This window comes from Bison bison, unplaced genomic scaffold, assembly GCF_000754665.1.
Source record: "Bison bison bison isolate TAMUID 2011002044 unplaced genomic scaffold, Bison_UMD1.0 scf7180017864198, whole genome shotgun sequence".
NCBI lineage: Eukaryota > Metazoa > Chordata > Mammalia > Artiodactyla > Bovidae > Bison > Bison bison.
Window position 1 is genome coordinate 2,101,009 of NW_011494770.1, and position 22,791 is coordinate 2,123,799.

General features: G+C 40.0%; 1 protein-coding gene across 1 annotated transcript in view; it reads left to right on the top strand.

Moving 5' to 3' along the window:
• Positions 1–1,574: 1,574 nt before the first annotated feature.
• Positions 1,575–22,791, top strand: part of TXLNB (taxilin beta) — a 53,935-nt gene continuing 32,718 nt past the window's right edge. Inside the window, exons 1-4 of the mRNA XM_010844212.1 lie at positions 1,575–1,725; positions 4,458–4,910; positions 15,578–15,669; positions 21,175–21,345. Coding sequence (XP_010842514.1) covers positions 4,472–4,910; positions 15,578–15,669; positions 21,175–21,345 — 702 coding nt within the window. The 5' untranslated portion in view covers positions 1,575–1,725; positions 4,458–4,471. The remainder of the gene's footprint in view (positions 1,726–4,457; positions 4,911–15,577; positions 15,670–21,174; positions 21,346–22,791) is intronic.

Here is a 22,791-nt window from a genome sequence, read left to right on the forward strand (position 1 = left end):
ATTTACCGAGAGACCGCTCTGGAATGGTTTGCTACAATCCAATATGAAGTATCACTCACTATGGCCCTCACCAAGCACTCATTAACTTCAAAGGAAGTACTTTTTTCTCACTCGTTTTAATTCATCAATTTCATTATCAAATGATGCAATAAACAGCATCATTGTCTTCCTCTCTGGGATTTCTTTATCCTGACCTCCACTTACTAGGTATCCATCTATACATAATCAATGCCTCCCTTGAACTCAGAGAAAGGGGTGAGAAAGTTTGGGAGTAAGATATTTTAGTTTCCTTTTGCCGCCATAAACAAGTTACCACAAATCTAGTGGCTTATAAACAATACAAATTTCTTCTTTTATAGTTCTGAAGGTCAGAAATTCAAAATGAGTTTCACTGGGCTGAAACCAGGTGTCAGCAGAATTGCATCCCTTCTGCAGGACTGTGAGAAGAATATGCTTCCTTGTCTTTCCCAGCCTCTCGAGACTCCTCACATTCCCTGGCTTGTGTCTCTCCATCACTCTGGCCTCTGCTTAGATCACCAAGTCTACTTTTCTGACCTGACCCTCTCTCATCTTTAAGGACCCTTGTGATTACATGGGAACCATACAGTAATTGTGGATAATCTCTCTATCTCAAGATCCTTAAGTGGATCACATCTGCAAAGTCTCCTTCACCACGTAAAGCAGCATATTCACATGTTCCTGAGATTAGGGTGTGGAAGCCTTTCTAGCGGCATGATCCTGCCTAACACAGTGGGTATCGGTATGTCAGCCAGTCTCAAGAGGAGAAGCTCTGATGGAGGAATCCGATTTGGAAACGTGTGGGAACACATTCTCCAGAAACAGGAGAAAAGGGGAATGGATGTAGGTTAAGAAAAAGAACCGTTATATGGTCAATGAAGAGGAAGTTCTTTTTCTGAGGATTAAGCAACAGGTTCAGGATTTGAGAAGGGAGGAAAGACTTGGAAATGTCACTGTGGGAGATGGGAAAATCTGCAACTAAAGAAGAAAAAGCAACTGCTTCCCTGAGGCTTATTTGAATAAAGGCAGTTACCTGAGTAAGACACGGGGTTGGAGGTCATACCAATTAGCATGTACATGAAGATGCACTAAACCCACTGCCAAATGAGCCATCTAAATTTATATTCAAATTTTACAATGAAACCAAATAATGACATCAGAATTAAAGTGCTTCTACTACCTCTTTCCGTTATGCCATTGTTCCTCTTTTTCCTTGATTCCTATTAGAAACTTGACACTAATTAAGCTAGCATATGAAGGAGGGGGAAAAAAAGATGAATCACAGGGCACACTGGAAATAAACCAAGAAATAAGAAAACTTGATCTCTGCCCCAAAGAACAACCATAGTGAAAAACTGCACTAGCAATGGGCATGTGTACTGAGAGTTTAAACTTTTTAAAGGACAAAACTAGGAGTCTGCTAAGATCTACCAGCCGCTTCTTTTTCCTAGGACATTTGCCCAGGAGACTGCTAGTAAAGCCTGGTGTATTTCTCTCTGGCTGTGTCACAGGATGTTCTTCCTCCCCCCACCCCCCACCACCCCCGCTCTGCTCTCCCACTGCTCGCGTGTGTACGTGTGTGTTTGGTTTCTCTCTACACTGTAAGAGCGCAGCTGCCCGCCAGGCTCCTGCTGTTGCTGCTGCTCTGACTAGCTTTTGCTGCCTCTTGCCTCTCCTTTCTCTTTCTGCTTAGCTCCTTGCATTCTGGTAAGTATGACAAACACTCCCCCGAGCCCTGTGAGATGTAGGGTGCGGTTTGTGGTGTTCGAAACTTGCAACTTTGAGACTGCCAGTGAACTGCTGAAGAACTTTCCATTGTTTTATTTATAAGTAAAATGTGTTGCTCAGGAAGGGATGTGTGTGTGAGTGTGGTCATCTAACCGGACTGCCAGGACAAGTGAAAAATAAAATTCTCTCTCAGAGGAGGCAAAAGATGGGCAATAAAGTTTGTAGAAGATAAAACTTAGAAATAAGTTTTTGCTGTAAAACTAATTGATAAAGAAAGAGACAATTTACAAATAACAAGAGTTTTTTTATTTTTTATTTTTATTTTTTGTTTTTGTCCTCTTGGGATCTTGTTGAGGCTACTTTTAGAAAATGAGTTGTTCTGTGGTTTACAATGACTCAGTTATTCTGTTTTAAAGTAAATGTGGAGCATGAGTTTAAAGGAGATCATGCACTTAATATAAAAAACATCAATGATTATGGCCTCTGATGAATGAAGAATAAATCAAATACAAACAAAACATTTGTATTCAAACTAACCACACTAAAACTCCTCTGGACAGCTGGTTTTAAACTCATTGCTTTGAAGTCTGGTTTACTTTAGATTTTATTTCATCCTCAGAAGCCCCCCTAACACTGTAAAACCCACGTATGGGTTTAAACCAATCAATGTTTACTGTTTTCAATTTGATTTAAAAAATATTCTCTTCCTTTTAGTTCTAAAGATGAGGTGTTAAAGGCCAGGGCTTCTTTTAGAAAAGCTTAAAATAACTACTGGCTGGACAGCAGGTGCCATGGATCTTTCTCCAAGTTCAGGGGAAGCGTAAGTTATATATAGATGAGTGCACCCAACAAGCAGGGATCAGGATAAAGAATTCCAGTGATGAAGACAATGAAGCTGTTTACTGCATCATTTGATAAGAAAGATGGTGAATTAAAATAAATGAGAGAAAACAGTTCTTCCTTCAAAATTAGTGAGTACTTCCTTCAAAATTGGTGAGGGCCGCAGGTGGGTGGCAATGTCTGGACACTGAATTTTCTGTTCTTATTGCACTGGAGCATTTGACTTCACCTGCCCTGAGAAGGGGAGGAGGAAGCTGTATAGTGCATGGAGCAGTGTGTTTTTGTTTTCATTTTCATGCCAACAGCAAAACCTGCAGATTATTAGGACCCTGTCATAATTTCATGCTGCCAATTAGCAGCACCACCATTAATTATTATTCACAAGTAAAATGCACCACAACTTAAAGGCAGAAGCCAAACATATTGCAACTCTAGAAATGGTGACAGCCAGCCACCCTAGAAAGCCTGATTCAGCCCATCCCTCACTCCCTATTTCCAAAGGGATTACTTGGGATTATTACATTATACTTGGATTATTTCCCTGGTTCATTCCCTCCCTGCTTTTAAGACATTTCTACTTCTTAAAAATTATTGTTATCCTAGAGCGTCTTGACTGAGATGAGAAAGTCGTAATATATTGGGGTGTTTTTACCCCTAAAAGAAAGTCAGTTTTTATATTGGAACAAACGACAGAAAGACAGAATGTTTGCTCAGTTGCATCTGACTCTTGGTAATCCCATGGACTGTAGCCTGCCAGGCTTCTCAGTCCATGGGATTTCCCAGGCAAGAGTACTGGAATGGGTTGCTATTTCCTTCTCCAGGGGATCAAACCCAGATCTCCTGCATTGAGGGCAGATTCTTCACCAACTGAGCCACCAGGGAAGCCCTCGGTGGAACAAAATGGTATAGAAATTCAAGGAATTTTCATTATGAGTATCACCATGTTTCCATACACGTTCATTAGTTAATCTACATCTTTCCTCATGCAGTCTTATTCTAAAAATGATGCTGGTTTGAATCTCAAAAAAGTGTTTTTTTCTGATTAATAAGTACATGTTGCTCATCTGGGAAAGGGAAAATACCAGAAAAGCAAGTATTTCCTGTATCCAGTATAATAATTGATCTATATTAATGGGCTCATGGGTTTCCCTGGTAGCTCAGATGGTAAAGAATCTGCCCCCAATGCAGCTGGGTTCAACACCTGGGTCTAAAAGATCCCCTGGAGAAGGAAGTGGCAACCCACTCCAGTATTTTTGCCTGGAGAATTCCATGGACAGAGGAGCCTCGTGGGCTACAGTCCATTGGACTACAAAGAGTCAGACACGACTGAGTGACTAACACACAATGGGCTCATACTAATCAATATGCACTAAAATAGAGTTTAGACTGTTACTATTATGAGTGATTTTAGTAAGGTCAGTGGCTCTTATATTCAATGTTTAAACTTTAGGAGAAAAGTATCAATTTAAATTTAGACATTAAATGTAGATTAAACATTAAATTAAAGTATTTCCAATTATTGTAAATCTACATAGAATTATAGATGAGAATGGTAACACAAAATGGTTATTCTAAGCAAATGACAGATATGACCATGAAAAATAATACCTTGAATTAATCTGTTAATGTCAATAATAGGAGATACTATTGGAAATTAAAGACCAAAATCAAACATATGCTAACAGTATGACTTAATTTGGAAATGCTTCTCACTGTTCCTACCCAACTAACTGCAATATCAATGCAATATGAATGCACAGATATTCATTCTGTGTTAGAGACTGTAATCAGTAGGTACCAGTGTGGGGATAGCCTTACCATGTGCCTGTAACTGGGTTAACTACATCAACCCTGGCTGTGCTTACCACCAGATACCACTCCCAGTATGGAGAGCAATCAGCCTGGGCAGCTGTCGGGGGAGCCACCATCAACACCTGTGAGGGACAGTTCAGCACTGTCCAGTCAAAATGGCCTGGAGAAGCAAAACGATCTGGACCGCTCAACCCCACTCCCAGCACCAGAGCAGGCGGCAGGTATACAGCTGGAACGGGGACCCCACGATATCTCTGAAGAGTTGTACCGACAACTGGAAGACATCATTAACACGTACGGGTCCACTGCCGGCGCGGCAGGGAAGGAGGGTACCACCATGGTCAAGGAGCAGCCTGAGAACACAGACCCCCCTGACAATGAGGATGGAGACTGCGAGGAGGCCCCTGAAGAGGTGGAGAGAGAACCTGCAGCCACTGGAGAGCCATCCACAGCCAAAGAGCCTGCCAGCAACAAAGAGCAAAAACTGGAGAAGAAAATTCTAAAAGGATTAGGCAAGTAGTTACATTCTAATGTACGATTTTTCTTTGAATTATTCCTAAAATGGGGCACTTCCAACCTTTGCTAAAAGCCACACCTCATACTTGGATTTTAACACAATAGCTTCCTTCGGGATCGCCCTACATCTTCTCTTACTATACTTGTCCCCAGCCCCCTCCCCTTCAACAGAACTAAAATGAACTTTTCAGTATGTTACCCATCTACTCTCTGTCCCCTGTGTTTTCCCACTGCTCATAGAACAAAGACCAGACTTCTTAACATTGTCTTTCAGGCCTTAATATCTAACCCCAACCAGCTTTATCTCTCATCAAGTTACCCCCAAAGCCTCTTTTCTGAAAACGCTGTCCTGATTAACACCATTACTGTCATCACCGCCGTCTAGTAGTTGGTCATTCTCATCTTCTCTTTCAGTTCTTTCAACAGGCCATGCTCCACTCCCCCACAGGCCCATGTCCATTCTATTTTCTCTACCTAGAAATCCCTCCCCATTTCCCAGTTCTGCCCTCTCAGCACTTAACTCATCACTTAGGTCACAACTTAAATGGCATTTTCCTAGTCTCAACCTGAAGTCTTCTTGTTTTCCATTTCAGTTGTACTATGTATCTTTCCTTCCTGACATTTACATTTGAGAGTATACATTTATTTTTGTGATTATTTGATTAATACATCTCATCCCCACTAGCTCTTTTATCTCAAGAGCAGGGGCAATGTGTGTATGTGTACATCATTGGATGTCTAGCATCTAGAACAGTGGTTGACATGTGCTAGGTGCTCAATGAATACATGCTGAATATCTGTTATAAGGATGAATGAGTGAGTGAATGAATGAAAAGGAAATTGTTCAAAGCAAAGCTAGTGGAATCTAGATTTAAACAAAGTCTAAATATAGGGATGCTTTTGTATATAAAATGATTGTCACTGGATCACTTGAGTATTTCCATTACTACATATATAAAGTATTTTTTATTTTAATAAAACTTCAGAAATAAATTATAGAATGTTGAAAATTGCAGAGAATACTTTCACTCTAATTAGTTCACTGGTTCAGCAAATATTTACTAATGCCTAGTCTTTATGAGGTACACAAAGATAAAAAAAAAGATCTTTGGTTAAGGACTCTAAGTCTAGAGAGAAAGTAGACATGTACACTAACTGCTATGTAGGATAAGTGCTAGAACAGGCACAGGAAATTGTTAGAAGAGCATGGGATAGGGGGTTTGGTAACACTGAAAATGGCTCTACAAGAAGGGTGAGAGAGTTAATTTTTTAGCTATGAGTGAGGGCATGTTACTACACATATGAGTGTCCTCTGCCTGTCTTCCTTGGTGAAATTTCACTGAAACACTCACTACAATCACCACCTCCTATGTGATACATTCCTTGACATGCCCAGGTAGAGTCAGCATCATCTTCTGTAGTTCTCCATTAAACTTTCTGCAGCAATCATCTGTTTATATACCTGTATCCCAAGCTGGAGGGAGATTATCTATTGAGATAGTGGTCACATCTTGCTAATTTCTGGAAGCCAGTGTGGCAGAGTGAAAGATCATGGGCACTGGAGTCAGAACTGGGTTCAGACTTCAGTGAACAGGTTATGTGCAAACCCCAAAGTATGTCTGTGCTGGCATAGGACCTCACTATGAGATTTAAAACCACTGCTAGTAATGCTTTCAAGAAGGGCTAAAAGACACATTCAAACAGCTACTTTACCTACTCAGCATAAAGATTAACTCAGATAATACCAAGTTCTAAAGTGCAAGGTTGGAATCACTCTAGTGTTTGGAACTTCGGGAAAGAGAATAAAGTTGCGCTGTGTTATAGAGGTATTTTTTGTTCTCTATCCAAGGCATCTCAGAAATAAGCTTTTGCATTAGTCACTGTTAAACTTTCCATTGTTGAAAGTTAAGTCGCTCAGTCATGTCCAACTCTTTGCGACCCCATGGACTGTAGCCCACAAGGCTCCTCTGTACATAGGATACTCCAGGCAAGAATACTGGAATGGGTTGCCATTTCCTTCTCCAGGGGATCTTCCCGACCTAGGGATCGAACCCAGGTCTCCTGCATTGCAGGCAAACACTTTAACCTCTGAGCCACCATAAAATCACATTGCAAAGGTGAATGATTTCAAGTGGTTCTAACCAGGAAAGACCTTTGGCTTTATCACTCTAAAACTACTTCTACATAGGAATTTGTGTGTGTTATAATGGGGGATAGGTATGAAGAAAGCAGGGGTAAAGTTAAAGATGACCGATTTTGGTTTCTACTCTGTCTTCCACGAGTTATTTCAAAATCTGTATTAACCTCAGGTGCTGCTGTGTTCAGTAGCTCAGTCATGTCCAACTCTGCAACCCCATGGACTGTAGCCCTGCCAGACTCCTCTGTCCATGTCATTTTCCAGGCAAGAATACTAGAGTGGGTTGCCGTTTCCTACTCCAGGGGATCTTTCTGATCCAGGCATCGAACGTGGGTCTCCTGTACTAGCAGGATTCTTTACCTGATTCTTTACTGCACAGATGCACTGGGAAGCGTATTAACCACATATTTACTTCCCTGGTGGCTCAGACAGTAAAGCATCTGCCTACAATGTGGAAGACCAGGGTTCAATCCCTGGGTTGGGAAGATCTCCTAGAGAAGGAAATGGCAACCCACTCCAGTATTCTTGCCTAAAAACTCCCATGGACGGAGGAGCCTGGTAGGGCTACAGTCCATGGGGTCACAAAGAGTCAGACATGACTGAGTGACTTCACACTTTCCTTTACCAAATAATCAAAAAAATTTAGAGAAAGAAGAAAATGTCACAACTAATTCTGTCATTATATATAAATTAACAAAGTTCAATTGAATGTGTTTATCAGGACCGATGTTTGTGATCAGAATGCCCACATGGGTGCACGCTAATTACATGTGTATAAGCCGCTGATACTTTCAAGCTGTTCCTCTGAAGACTGTTGGTATATTCTCTAAACACTGTACTATTTCAGCTACATTATGAGTTAAACAGTATTTTTAGGCTAATTTAAATATGTAACCACCTTTTTAAACATCATTTCAATTGCCTGCAAGTGGCTTCAACAAACTGCTTGGCTCTTTATCAATTAAATGACATTATTATGTCATTTAAACTATGGTCTAGACTAATGATTTCAAACTTAACTATGCATTGGAATCAAATACAGAATTTGTCAAAAATGCCATTCCTGAGCAAAGAGATTCAGAATCGGTAGGTCTGGACTGGGGCCAAGGCACTCTGGGTAATGTTGACACAAACAGATTGTGGAAGCAATGGTTTTATGCTTCAGAAAATGCTTCCTCTACCTTTCTGGAAAAAATATAAAGTCCCAGCTGTAGTCTTCTTTTAGAAACTATTCAGAACTTTTACAGACTTTGAGTATGTCATTCAATCCATATTTAAGACATATCCTTAGTCTTTGCTTACGTATTTGATCAAAGACCAATCTTTAATTATTGTATGTTTGTCAGATAACATTTGCTTTATTGATATTTTTGAGATACTGAAATGTTCTGAATCTCTAACCCAAATTTTTCCAAAGTATATGCTTAGGGATATTTGAAATTTCAGACCAAGATAGTTTCCCAACTGCCAGAATTCTCTGACCTTTAACATACACAACAGTGAAAATCTCCAAGAGTAATGGGCATAGTTTATAATATTTCCTAAACTTATTGGACCAAAAACATCCATCTTTCACAGAACACTGATTAATATCTGGGAAATGTCTCTACAATCCAAGTACCCAGGACTTGTTTTTCCTTTACAGGCTGCATATCCTCCCACTAGTAACACACTGTACACCAGAGCAGTTGAGGGAACACTAAAATCTCTTTAGTTGGTGGAGTCACTTTCTCCTTGGCACTGAACAAAATAAAAACAGATTCCCCACTAGACAGCACTATGACCTGTCCTGTTAACGTCTAAGTATGTCCCTTCCTCCCCTCACCCCATCCTCCAGCTTACAGGTGTCTTATTCATCTCTTCTCTATCAACACTATGTGAGTGGCACAAGTACCACATAGTAAGAAGCACAAAACAATGATAAATGTAATACCCCTTTTGATAATCAGGTTGATGACCGATTGAGTAGGGAATCATGGGTCTGAAGCATAAATCTGGGAGAAAAACAAAGCTGATCCACAGGTCTATTATGAGCTCAGAATTTATCTAGTCAATGTATCAATTTCTAGATAGGAAAATTAAAGCCTAGAGAGTTTTAAAGTCTGCCCCCAAAAGTTATTCAACTAATTGATGTGATTGTGCGATTAGTCATAAAGAAAGCAAAGTGCAGACCTAAAGTCACTAATGTTCAGGACCAAAGATAGACTAATTGGTATGTCGGTTGAGAAGCATTTAGCTGAGCTATAGTTCAGTTTAATGGGTTTCATCTTTCCAGTTACAGGGGAGTTTCAGTTCTACCTTCTGAGTAGCATCTTGACTAGGACACTGGCTTTCTAAAGTCTTTACAGCTATTGACTTACTCTGCCTTAGAACGGTCACCTTCCCAGGTGGTCTATTTTATAAGATTTTAGCTTGATTTCTAGTTTCACTCTGAGAAGGAAACAAACTGTAGCTTTGAAACAAATGCTAAATTTTCTGGAAGAAATGGTAGAAGACCAGAGGAATTTAGGGGAGAAAGGAATCCACAGAGACTGAAGGGTTCATGAACAGATGCATAGGGATGCTCAAACTTAGGTCAGATCCTGAAAAGAGAAGAGGGTTTAGAGGAGTAAGTGAAGTAAGGGAAAAATAATTGTTTGGGGTAAAATGATTAGTACTTTCTTCTGACCCAAGTTGGAAATTGATATATTTATTTCTTACTGCTTTTTCCAATTTTTTCTTTTTTATTGTAAAGTTTTGTTTTATTTTGTTTTCCCTAGAAAAATCTCATTATTCAGTTCAGTTCAGTTCAGTCACTCAGCTGTGTCCAAATCTTTGCAACCCCATGGACTGCAGAACGCCAGGCTTCCCTGTCCATCACCAACTCCCAGAGATTTCTCAAACTCATGTCCATTGAGTCAGTGATGCTATCCAATCATCTCATCCTCTGTCATCCCCATCTCCTCCTGCCTTCAACCTTTCCCAGCATCAGGGTCTTTTCCAATGAGTCAGTTCTTCCTATCAGGTGGCCAAACTATTGGAGCTTCAGCTTCAGCATCAATTCCTCCAATGAATATTTAGGACAGATTTCCTTTAGGATGGACTGGTTGTATCTCCTTGTAGTCCAAGGGACTCTCAAGAGTCTTCTCCAACACCACAGTTCAAAATCATAGCTCTTCAGTGCTCAGCTTTCTTTATGGTCCAACTCTCACATCGACACATAACTACTGGAAAAACCATAGCTTTGACTAGATGGACCTTTGTTGGCAGAGTAAGGCCTCTGCTTTTTAATATGCTATCTAGGTTGATCATAGCTTTTCCTCCAAGGAGCAAGCGTCTTTTAATTTCATGGCTGCAGTCACCATCTACAGTGATTTTGGAGCCCAAGAAAATAAAGTCTATCACTGTTTTGATTGTTTCCCCATCTATCTGCCATGAAGTGATGGGACTGGATGCCATGATCTTAGTTTTTTGAATGTTGAGGTTTTTTTTTTTTTAATATTTATTTTTATTTGGCTGCACAGGGTCTTAGTTGTGGCATGTGGGATCTAGTTTCCCAACCAGGGATCAAAGCCAGGGCCCCAGCACTGAGAGCTCAGAGTCTTAGCCACTGGACCACCAGGGGAGTCCCGAATGCTAAGCTCTAAGCCAGCTTTTTCACTCTCCTCTTTCACTTTCATCAAAAGGGTCTTCAGTTCCTCTTCTCTTTCTGCCATAAGGGTGGTATCATCTGCATATCTGAGGTTATTGATATCTCTCCCAGCAATCTTGATTCCAACTTGGCTTCATCCAGCCTGACATTTTGCACACTCTGCATGTAAGTTAAATAAGGAGGGAGACAATATACAGCCTTGATGTAGTCCTTTCCTGATTTGGAACCAGTCTGTTGTGCCATGTCCAGTTCTAACTCTTGCTTCTTGACCTGTATACAGATTTCCCAAGAGGCAGATCAGGTGGTCTGGTACGTCCATCTCTTTAAGAATTTTCCACAGTTTCTTGTGATCCACGATCCACACAGTCAAAGGCTTTGGCATAGTCAATAAAGCAGAAGTAGATGTTTTTCTGGAACTCTCTTGCTTTTTCCATGATCCAACGGATGTTGGCAATTTGATCTCTGGTTCCTCTACCTTTTCTAAGTCCAGTTTGAACATCTGGAAGTTCACAGTTCATGTACTGTTGAAACCTGGCTTGGAGAATTTTGAGCATTACTTTGCTAGCATGTGAGATGAGTACAATTGTGTGGTAGTTTGAACATTCTTTGGCATTGCCTTACTTTGGGATTGGAATGAAAACTGACCTTTTCCAGTCCTGTGGCCACTGCTGAGTTTTCCAAATTTTCTGCCATGTTGAGTGCAGCACTTTCATAGCATCATCTTTTAGGATTTGAAATAGGTCAACTGGAATTCCATCACCTCCACAAGCTTTGTTTGTAGTGATGCTTCCTAAGGCCCACTTGACTTTGCATTCCAGAATGTCTGGCTCTAGGTGAATGATCATACTGTCGTGATTATCTGGGTCACGAAGATCTTTTTTGTATAGTTCTTCTATGTATTCATGTATGGATGTGAGAGTTGGACTGTGAAGAAGGCTGAGCATCGAAGAATTGATGCTTTTGAACTGTGGTGTTGGAGAAGACTCGAGAGAAGACCCCTTGGATTGCAAGGAGATCCAATCAGTCCATTCTGAAGGAGACCAGCCCTGGGATTTCTTCGGAGGGAATGATGCTAAAGCTGAACTCCAGTACTTTGGCCACCTCATGTGAAGAGTTGATTCATTGGAAAAGACTCTGATGCTGGGAGGGATTGGGGGCAGGAGGAGAAGGGGATGACAGAGGATGAGATGGCTAGATGGCATCACTGACTCGATGGACGTGAGTTTGAGTGAACTCTGGGAGTTGGTGATGGACAGGGAGGCCTGGCGTGCTGCGATTCATGGGGTCACAAAGAGTCGGACACGACTGAGCGACTGATCTGATCTGATCTGATCTGTGTATTCTTGCCACGTCTTCTTAATATCTTCTGCTTCTGTTAAGTCCATACCGTTTCTTCCTTTACTGTGCCCATCTTTGAATGAAATGTTCCCTTGGTGTCTCTAATTTTCTTGAAGAGATCTCTAGCCCTTCCCATTCTATTGTTTTCCTCTATTTGCACTGATCACTGAGGAAGACTTTCTTATCTCTTCTTGCTAATCTCATTATTAGGCTCAGTTTTTTTTCTTTTTAGGAAAGCTTTCTTTATAGTTATAGCTAAGAAACTGCTAGTAGTTTAAACACATAAAACTGATTTTTCTTCTTGTGTCTGACACTGTCACCTAATGACCCCATTTCCTAAAATTGTAATGACAGCCTTTCTTATGAGATGATTGGTCTAATCCCTCCTCCACACAATCGCACACAGCACTGTAGTCCAGCAAAAATTTAATGGACATGTAAAAACTAAGCTCTCTCATGTTACAAAGTTATGGATTATGTACATGTTTGTCTCCAATTTCTTGGATTTTTTTTTGTAGAAATCATTTTTGAAGGGTGGTCTGATGCATCTGAATGTTCAACTTCTATACAAAATAATTTAGAAAGATGGTAACAAAAACCCGGTGTATGAGACAGCAAAAGAGACACTGATGTATAGAACAGTCTTATGGACTCTGTGGGAGAGGGAGAGGGTGGGAAGATTTGGGAGAATGGCATTGAAACATGTAAAATATCATGTAAGAAATGAGTTGCCAGTCCAGGTTCGATGCACGATACTGGATGCTTGGGGCTAGTGCACTGGGACGACCCAGAGGGATGGTATGGGGAGGGAGGAGGGAGGAGGGTTCAGGATGGGGAACACAGGTATACCTGTGGCGGATTCATTTTGATATTTGGCAAAACTAATACAATTATGTAAAGTTTAAAAATAAAATAAAATTAGAAAAATAAAATAAAATAAAATAAAAAAAGAGAATATGAGAGCAGAAAAAGACCTTAGCAAGTGTGTCAATTTAAAAAAAAAAAAAAAAAAAAAAACTGTTCTCATTGTTAGAAAAACTAAAGGGAGAGAAGATACTGAACACAGAAAAAGAGATCCTCACTCACTGGCCTCACTCAAGTGTTTCTATCTTTCCCAAAAGAAGCATGATATGGTTTTCTGGTTGATACTCACATTGAGAGCTATGCTAAGCATACATTAAAGGTCACAGGTGTCTTTCCTCCAATTGATCACAAAGTTGTTTTCTGGACAGTGTTTATTTGATTTACAAGATATTCGTGTGCACAGGTTGGCTCTGTTTAGTTCCATTATTACCAAGATTCACTAAACACTTGCCATGGACCAAACACTATAAGAGGTTCCAGGCCAGACATGATCAACAGTACAGTCTCCTGCCTTTAATGGGTGATCCTCTAACCCAGGACAGCAGTCATCACATGAGCGCCTTCCACAAACTGAAGACCAGGGTGAAGGGATGGCCAGACCAACACAAGCCATCCCTGCTACTACAGAAATCTCTCAAAGCCAGGCCTGGTTGGGGTGGGACAGCAGAGTTTATCAGTTTAAAGGTAATGTTATGCCATAGGCCATAATTGGGTTGCTGGTCGGGCACCACTCACCCCCGCCCTCTCCCCTGTCTCAGATCATGTCTCTAATCTGAACTGACTCACTGGGCAAAGATAGATGAAACCAGCTGTTAGGAATGAGGTCATTTTTTTCTTTTTTCAAAAGAAGCTTCTTTTTATTTCTCTAGGTTTCCCTGGCATCAAAATTCCACATGGGAGTGGAGTGATTTGGAACAAGTAGACAAACCCTGGATCCAAGCCTTGGCTCTGTCAGTGCTAATTACATAACTTTGGGCTTCTCTGGGCTTTCTATTCTTAATCTATAAAGTTAACCAGTTGTCTGGGTGCTCTTTGAAGTTCCTTCTAAACCTAAAATTCTTTGATGCCATTAGAGTTACCAGATTTAGCAAGTGTGAAAATACAAGCCACCCAAGGAACATTAAATTTCAGAGACACCATTGTTTTTTAGTATAAGAGTGTCCCATGTCCTATATTTCACCTGGAAACCCTAATTCCATGATATATTTGCCTCTCCAAGATGAAAACAAAAATTCCAGCAAAGGAGAAACGCTTGTTCTTGTGGGAGAGGTTGTCAAAATTGTTAACATTCTCAAGCAGATTTATATCAGGAAATGTAGGCTCCACTGGGTGGCTTAACCTCTCTATTCAGATAGACAGGGCAGGTATAACAGGTAGGTGAGGATGGGGAAGCTGCCCCACCTTGACCCAACTGTTGGCAAAGACAGTGCAGTGGTACATGTGTGTGAGCCTCAGGGTCCAGCTCCTGCCTGCAACCCTCAACCCTGTGGATACTGAAAGATCTACAGGTATCCCTGTGGATACCAAAGATCCAGTCATCTCAGGAAGGCTATCTGGGAGGTTGAGCTCAAAAGACAAAAAGGAAGAACAATGGGGAAAGAAAAGAAAGAATCAAAGGCTCACTATCAAATAATCATAAACTGATGAGTTTTTAAACATAACACAAACTCCAACTGGGAACAGAAAATGAAACTGCCAGCAGAGATTAAGGTCTAGGTGGGAGAAGGGAAGACCCGGGGAGGCTAAACTTGTAACCAAAGAGACACAAAAAGGCCTGGGGAAAAGTGTCTTGGGTCCATTTTCTCTATATATTGACTTTATTCTCTGATAGGAAATACGATCAGAGTCATTCCCACAAAAACTGCATGAAATGGGCTCACACACAGAAACAAGACACTTGGTTTCCGTCCCCAAAAAAGAAAGAGGCACTAAAGGAACAAAACCAAAAACATGGGCAGACTAAACTATCAAGTTTCTCTGCTTTGGGCTGGAATTTTTTTACAGCTCCAGGTATTAATGCCGGCTGCTTTACAGTAGTCAGATATAGGCTGGTTTGCTTCTTCTTCTTCTTCTTTTTTTTTTTTTAATAGTTAACATGGGGAAATGGATGATTTACTCTTCCATAAAGTCTGTGGTTTTTTAGTCTTCTGAATATTTTCAGAATGTTCACAATTCCCTGGAATATTTAGAGTATAAGGGGAAGTAACTAAGAACGAATTCTTAGGATGGAAATTTAGGGACTACTCTTATAGTCAACATTTATTGAAAATCTACCATGAGCCTGACACTGTACCACACATTTTTATAAACTTCTCAATTAATCACTTATTTTGCAAAGTAGGTGTCATTCCTTTTCAAAGGGAAAAAAAAAAATTTACATCTGCATCTCAGACAGGTTAAGTGACTTGCCCAAGGCTGGATAGCAAGCAGCTAACAAGTAGATGTGGGTTCAATCCCTGGGTTGGGAAGATCCCATGAAGAAGGGCATAGCAACTCATTCTGCTATTCTTGCCTTAAGAACCCCATGGATAGAGGAGCCTTGGAAGTCTATAGTCCATAGGGTCACAAAGAGTCGGACATGACCAAAGCAACTTAGCACAAGTAGACCACCTGAGATTCCAGCCCTTATCATCTGACTTCAAGTTCAACTCTTAATTTTTAAAATGTCTTTATGGTTTTTGTTTTCTTTTAAGGCAAAGAAGCCAACCTGCTAATGCAAAATCTGAACAAGTTGCAAACTCCTGAGGAAAAGTTTGATTTTTTATTCAAGAAATATGCTGAATTGGTAAGTTCATTGATTAGCCCTTTTGCCAGAAAGATTTAAGCTCTGGTTAGAGCTGAGAAAAGGAGGTTGTTAGCTTTTCAGGTACCTCATTATAGACTATAGCTGGTTACCTCAGCAAGTCAAAATCAGACTTCACAAAGGCAGAGTTTTTAAAAAGGAAAGAAAGAAACAGAAAAACTGAGGAATAAAAGCAAAAGGAAGAAAGAGAACAGAGTTGGACTCACTCCACCTTCAATTATGTGCATAATTTGAGAGATGGAACAGCAAATTAGAGATAATTAAAAGTTGTGAAAATTTAAAAGTTCTTTTTGGCTTTTCAATGAAACAGAAGTACACTAGAAATAAAAAGTAAACTTTCAACTGGTTCTTAAGCACAGGTTTTTTAAGGGAATGGTCTTCTCAAATAAGGCAGAGGTTGACTTAATTCCACCCCTCAGTTTGTGAAACATTCTCATTTATTCCTGATGAATGCATCCATTCATTCATTCATTCATTCATTTATTCTCCATGATCTACATTCTTCTCCTGTCCTACACAATAGCAAAGCACTTGACATGGATTTTGTTTCCAGTTATAGATCCTCCACATGCAGTCTCCCTCTCAACAAATTAGGGCCCGTGGCAGGAAGAGAAGCCACTCCCAGACTTCAGAGAACTCGTGAAGTAGATGGTCTCCTCACCAGTACTCTTACAATAGTCCACTTGGAAGAAAGAAAAGGGCTCAGCAAAGCCAGCACCACTAGTTTCAGTGAGGCCTTGCAAAAACTGACTAAAGGAGTTGCACCTGAGGTCCATGCACCAGCCCTGAGGTGTAGAAGACCCACTGTGGAGATGTGGCGTCCTCTCAAGTGAGGCTGGGCAATATGCCACCTCATTCTCATTTCTTCTTCTTTTCCTCATTTTTTTTCACTTACTTATTTCTTTCAGAGAAGCAGTGACAGCCCCCTACCCAACAAAACAGTTCCTCCTGGCAGTAGGTCAGACTGCCCCTGAAGGCAGATTTACCTCATATCAAAAAAGCTTAAGAGTCAGGGCCTCTCACTTGCATAGGCACCTGTGAAGCCCTGAAGATGATTCTTTTTTTTTAATCTTCTTTTTTTAAAGAAGGTCTCCAAAACTGAGACCCACAAACCACTCAGGTCACTGGTTGCATCTTATCCCTGTTGATGAAGTAGAGTTTATGAGTGGCTTGTTTACCTTCTTTTTCACTCTGATTTTAGTCCTGTGATCCCTGTATAGTCTTTGCTTTCTCCCTTGTACATTCATGTACACCATTATGCTGAATTGTCATACAACAGACCCAAAGAAGGGGCTTTCCAGGTGGCGCTACTGGTAAAGAACCCATCTGCCAATGCAGGAGACATAAGAGACTCAGGTTCAATCCTTGGGTCAGCAAGGTCCTCTTGAACAGGGCACACCAATCCACTCCAGTATTCTTGCCTGGAGAATCCAATGGACAGAAGAGCTTGGCAGGCTACAGTCCATAGGGTCACAAAGAGTCAGACACAACTGAAGAGACTTAGCACAGCACATCACAGCACAGCCTCAAAGAAATTCTGAAACCCTGAATGACTAGTGACTGTTTAACTCTGCCAACAATGCTTTTAAATTATTTTTAATCACATAAACCACATCACAATGATATAAGGAAAATGCTGAATACATAAGTAAAGATATCTCTAATCCTACAGTCTAAAACATGAACACTGACTTAACTGTCTTCCTTTTCAGTTCTACTATACAAAGATACCTTTTGCATAGCTACCATCATTAGGTGCATAGAATTTAATACCTTTTTTTGGCTCATGTGACAATCATTTTCACATGTGTTCTTCATAATTATATTCTGTCAAAGCTATGAAATTTTCCATTAATTGACTTTATTCTACTGGTTCTCTAGTTTGGGGACATTTATATTCTTTCCACTGTTTGTTTTACCAAATATTGGTGCAGTGAACATCATCATGCATGAGATTTGTTTCTTCTCTTTTATGATCCCAGGGAAAAGTTCCAGAATTGGGATTACTAAATCAAGCAGTATAAATGTTTTTAATGGCCATATTGTTTTCCAAAAGAATGGTATAAATTTCTAAAGCAAGTATTAGTGTATCAATTTTATTGCAACTTGTTTAATATTGCCTGTTAACCACTCATGAACAATTTCAGCGCCATAAAACAGTCAAAAATAATATTTTTCCCCCAAATCTGACCCCATCCTCACTGGTCCGTCCTTGCTCTTTTCAATAATTACTACATTTATTTCCCTTTAATTTACCCTTCAATTTACTTATTCACACCAAGGCCTTTCATATTTAGTTTCTAGTACCATGTCCCATGCTTAGATGAACTGGGCATCTTCCAAACTACTAGTCTTTATGTTGCTGTAGCCCCACAGCAGTACATCAGAAAAGAATCACTTATCCAGTCTGCCTAAGATCTTTCTTATGAGCCAGGGCTGTTCACCCTGGTCTCCAAGAATTCCCAAACCCACTCACCCTACTAGTCAAGCAGTCAATCCCACAGAGGTTATTTTTTCCAGAAATTCTACTCAGCTCAGTCTTACTATACTTTGGCATTTGTATCATATCCCATAATAAACTTTTAAACTAAAAAGATCATTCTAGAAAAAATAAATAGGAGAAAATTGACCTCAAAACCCTATTATATATCCTTTTCAGAAAGTAAAAATTATGAAGAATTTCAACCTTTTACTTGGAGACTAAAAGCTATTTCCCTACTCACTGATTCAGAAATTAATATAGAGAGTGTCTGGAATTTAAGTGTTAACATAGAATAAATTATTAAATTCAAAAGCTGTGAATCACATTGCTACTCAAGTTCACTCACCCTTACAGATTCTAAATCCTGTAATATCAACAACTGTATTTTATTAATAAATAAGAATAAGTTCATAAATAAATAAGGACACCTCATGACTAAATTAAGAAATGACCTGGAAGAAATATTTTTGCAAATTTCCTCAATTTATAAGTAGTTACAACATCACAAACTACTTGGCATTAATTTTACTTTTTTAATTTAATAATAAAAAGAAAGAGAGAACAAGAGAAACTGCAGATAAAAATCCTATATGCCTGTTAGAACTGGACAGAAGGCATACATCTAAATGTATCACTAAATCACAGAGCCAGCATTTGACTGAAGTTGACTCCGTTATAATGTTTGCTTTCATCCATTAAGAAACACCATATGCAATCACATAAACTTGAAGTAGTTGAACAAAATTAGTCACACTCTAAAAAAAATTGTCAGAAAGTTAAGGGGTTTTAGTTAGAGCAAAGCAAGATAGACCTAGCTATATGTCAAATGTGTATGATCCTTCAGTAAAACTAGAACATTTAAATGTTCAGTGAGCAAGCACAAATCATCTCTTCCAACTTATGAAACATAAGCAAAGTATCCTTCTCTTGATGCTCAGATAAATCCACACAGGGCAGTGTTCCCCCAAAGAGGGAAAGTCTTGCCAACCATGGGACAACATGCAGTGTCTCTGGAGATATTTTGGATATCACAGTTGGGGATGCTACTGGTCTCTAGTGGGTAGGGGTCATCTGCTAAATAGCCTACAATGCACAGGACGACCCCCACAACAAAGAACTATCACCAAATGTCGATGGTGCTAAGGCTGAGAAACCCTGACAAATTGTTTAATCTTCCAAAGGAAAAGTCTAAACCAAAATGGCAATAGCAGTAATAACAACATATAAATTTCAAGAAAGGACAACAGTTCATTTAAAGTCCACACACAAGGACAAGAAGTTTCATCCATATCTAATAACTATGGTGCAAAATGAAGTTAGCATGATAAATATATAATAAAATATCATTGATTTTCCAATTGAACCTCAAGAAAGATACCAATTTCAATTAATATTTATAGTAATATGGATAATATGGACCTAGCTTTTCCTGATGCTAACACTCACTAATAAGTAAAAACATACATAAGTATGAAGATAGAATATCATGAATGAATATCCCCAGCTTAATCTGGCAAAGGTTTATCATGGACATTTCAGTGTAATGGGAGGGAGGGAGGAAAGAATTAAAATAAGATGTGAACTGAAGAAAATGTGACAATCCTGTTCATCTAGCTCAGAAAGAACTAATGCTTTTTCAAGATAAGAAATTAAGATAACAAACTAAGACACTTATCAGGGCATACAGTGTGTGTACCCATTTGTATCTGGCTCTGAGAGGCACCAAGGGACCTGCAGTCCAAAGAACCCATGAGCTTCCAGGCCTTTTCCTCCTCATTAGCCAACAAGATAATTATCACAGCGAGTACCCACCTGGCTTACACACCATTCAGATTCTAAGGGAACTCAGTCCAGTGGAGGAAACAGCTCTGAAAAAAAGGCTCCAGCTTGCTCCTGGTCACACTGTCAGATCCCAGTCCTACTCCTAGTATGCCATCTCTGGAGGCTTAATTTATATCAACAAATATTTATGGGATTCTAGTTGGAATGGGGGAGGCTGAACCCACATTCCCCCATTCCAACTAGAATTCCATAAATATTTGTTGCCAAATTTACCAAACAAAAATAAAGAATGCCCAGTTACCTTTGCATTTCAAGTAAACCAAGAGCAAATGGCAATACTTTGAATTACTTTTACTAAAAACTTGTTCTCTATTTATTTGAAATTGAAATTCAGCTGGGTGTCCTACATTTTATCTGGCAACCCCTAGCTCAGAACTTTAGCATCATGAGACAGAAAGTCCAGGGGTCCATTGGTTTCATTTTCCATGTTGCCCTCGATACTTTAGCTGTGGCTGCTGTGAGAGGAGGCCCCACCTGTGCTCAGCAGAAATAAGTGTCATGATTCATTCACCATAAGCACGGAGGCTGTGGGGGATGGGCAGAGAGCAAGGCTTGTTACAGACACTTCCCTTGTGTGCTGTTGAGTTGTGCAGTGGCTATTTCAGAAACTTTGGTGACAGATCATCAATCCTTAAATAGTCAAGGAGTACATGCTCCTCTCCCCCTTTCTCATAATCCACACGCTTCACCTTCTGTTTACTAGCTGCTTTTCGCTTTCCTACTTTTTAAAATAGTTGCTAAAGCTTGTTTTGAGAAAGAATTGTGAAAATTTAAATGTAAACCAAGCAGACACACCACTGACCATTTTCCTAAGGCAAGGCATTATTGTGAATTCTGAAACATGCCTTTCTATACTGACTGACTTCATTAGACTCACAAAAGATAAAATTGTTTCTAGACCACTGAAAAGAAGATCAAAGTAAAAGAGATCAAGAATAATAATGATAAAGGAAAAACCTATAAATGTTATGCTTTTAAATCATATCTACAAATATTGCCATGGTAACACGTGTGAAGTTCATTTGACTCCAGAGGGGGCAGTGATGATAGCAACAAATTTTCCAAACAACCAGAGGGTGGTCTTTAGGCATTTCCTCTTCTGCTCCTATCAACTCAACAGAGATTCCTGCCCTTTTTTTTCACATGTGCACCCCCACATCTAGCTGGATGAACATCGCACTGAGCAAAGGAAGTTAAAACTCCTACAAAAGAAACAGGCACAGATCCAAAAAGAAAAGGACCAGCTACAAGGTGAACACAGCAGAGCTATCCTTGCGAGAAGCAAACTGGAGAGTCTGTGCCGGGAGCTGCAGAGACACAACAAGACACTGAAGGTATGTGTCACCAAGGCCCCAAATAACACACTTTCTTGCACACTTTGTAGGCACAGGCTTCTGCCATTCGTGCTGTGAGTTTTAGAATCAGAGAGATTTGGGTTCAAATATTAGCCCTGCCACTTGCTCACTTGTGACCTGCAATAAATTATTTTACCACCCAAGCCTGTTACCTCATCCATAAAATGGGGATTATACCAATGTCACTGTGTGGTCAGGAAAAAATTAAATGAGACCACATATGTAAGGTGCTGATGTAGTACTCAATGAATAGTAGAACTTTGGTAAAATGTGTTTATTCCTCTTTATGTTGAGTTTGTTCTGTTTTGTTTTTTAAGGTAGGCTTTAGTTCTACTCTTTAACATACAAATTTATAAAAATTCAACATTTTTTGACTAAAAATGAAATCTGCGTGACATGAAACAAATTGACACAAAGCTAACTGACAGAAAAAGGGAAGACTGAGAGCTAAAATGTCAACAGTCATCTGAAAAAAGAAGTTACTCGAAAAAACGCTGAAGCTCTCTAAGCTTAATTATTCAATCTAAAAATAATAGACTGATCACTTCAGTCAGTTTGCATGGGCTTCATTAATCACAGAGTAAGCCTGTAGCAAAGTAATGTCTCTGCTTTTGAATATGCTATCTAGGTTGGTCATAACTTTCCAAGGAGTAAGCGTCTTTTAATTTCATGGCTGCAGTCACCATCTGCAGTCATTTTGGAGCCCAGAAAAATAAAGTCTGACACTGTTTCCACTGTTTCCCCATCTATTTCCCATGAAGTGATGGGACCGGATGCCATGATCTTCGTTTTCTGAATGTTGAGCTTTAAGCCAACTTTTTCACTCTCCGCTTTCACTTTCATCACAAGGCTTTTTAGTTCCTCTTCACTTTCTGCCATAAGGGTGGTGTCACCTAGATAGCATATTCAAAAGCAGAGACATACTTTGTCGACAAAGGTTCGTCTAGTCAAGGCTTTGGTTTTTCCTGTGGTCATGTATGGATGTGAGAGTTGGACTGTGAAGAAGGCTGAACACCGAAGAATTGATGCTTTTGAACTGTGGTGTTGGAGAAGACTCTTGAGGGTCCCTTGGACTGCAAGGAGATCCAACCAGTCCATTCTGAAGGAGATCAGCCCTGGGATTTGTTTGGAAGGAATGATGCTAAAGCTGAAACTCCAGTACTTTGGCCACCTCATGCGAAGAGTTGACTCATTGGAAAAGACTCTGATGCTGGGAGGGATTGGGGGCAAGAGGAGAAGGGGACGACAGAGGATGAGATGGCTGGATGGCATCACTGACTCGATGGACATGAGTCTCAGTGAACTCCAGGAGTTGGTGATGGACAGGGAGGCCTGGCGTGCTGCGATTCATGGGATTGCAAAGAGTTGGACATGACTAAGCGACTGATCTGATCTGATCTGAAGCCTGTAGCAGTGTGGTTAATT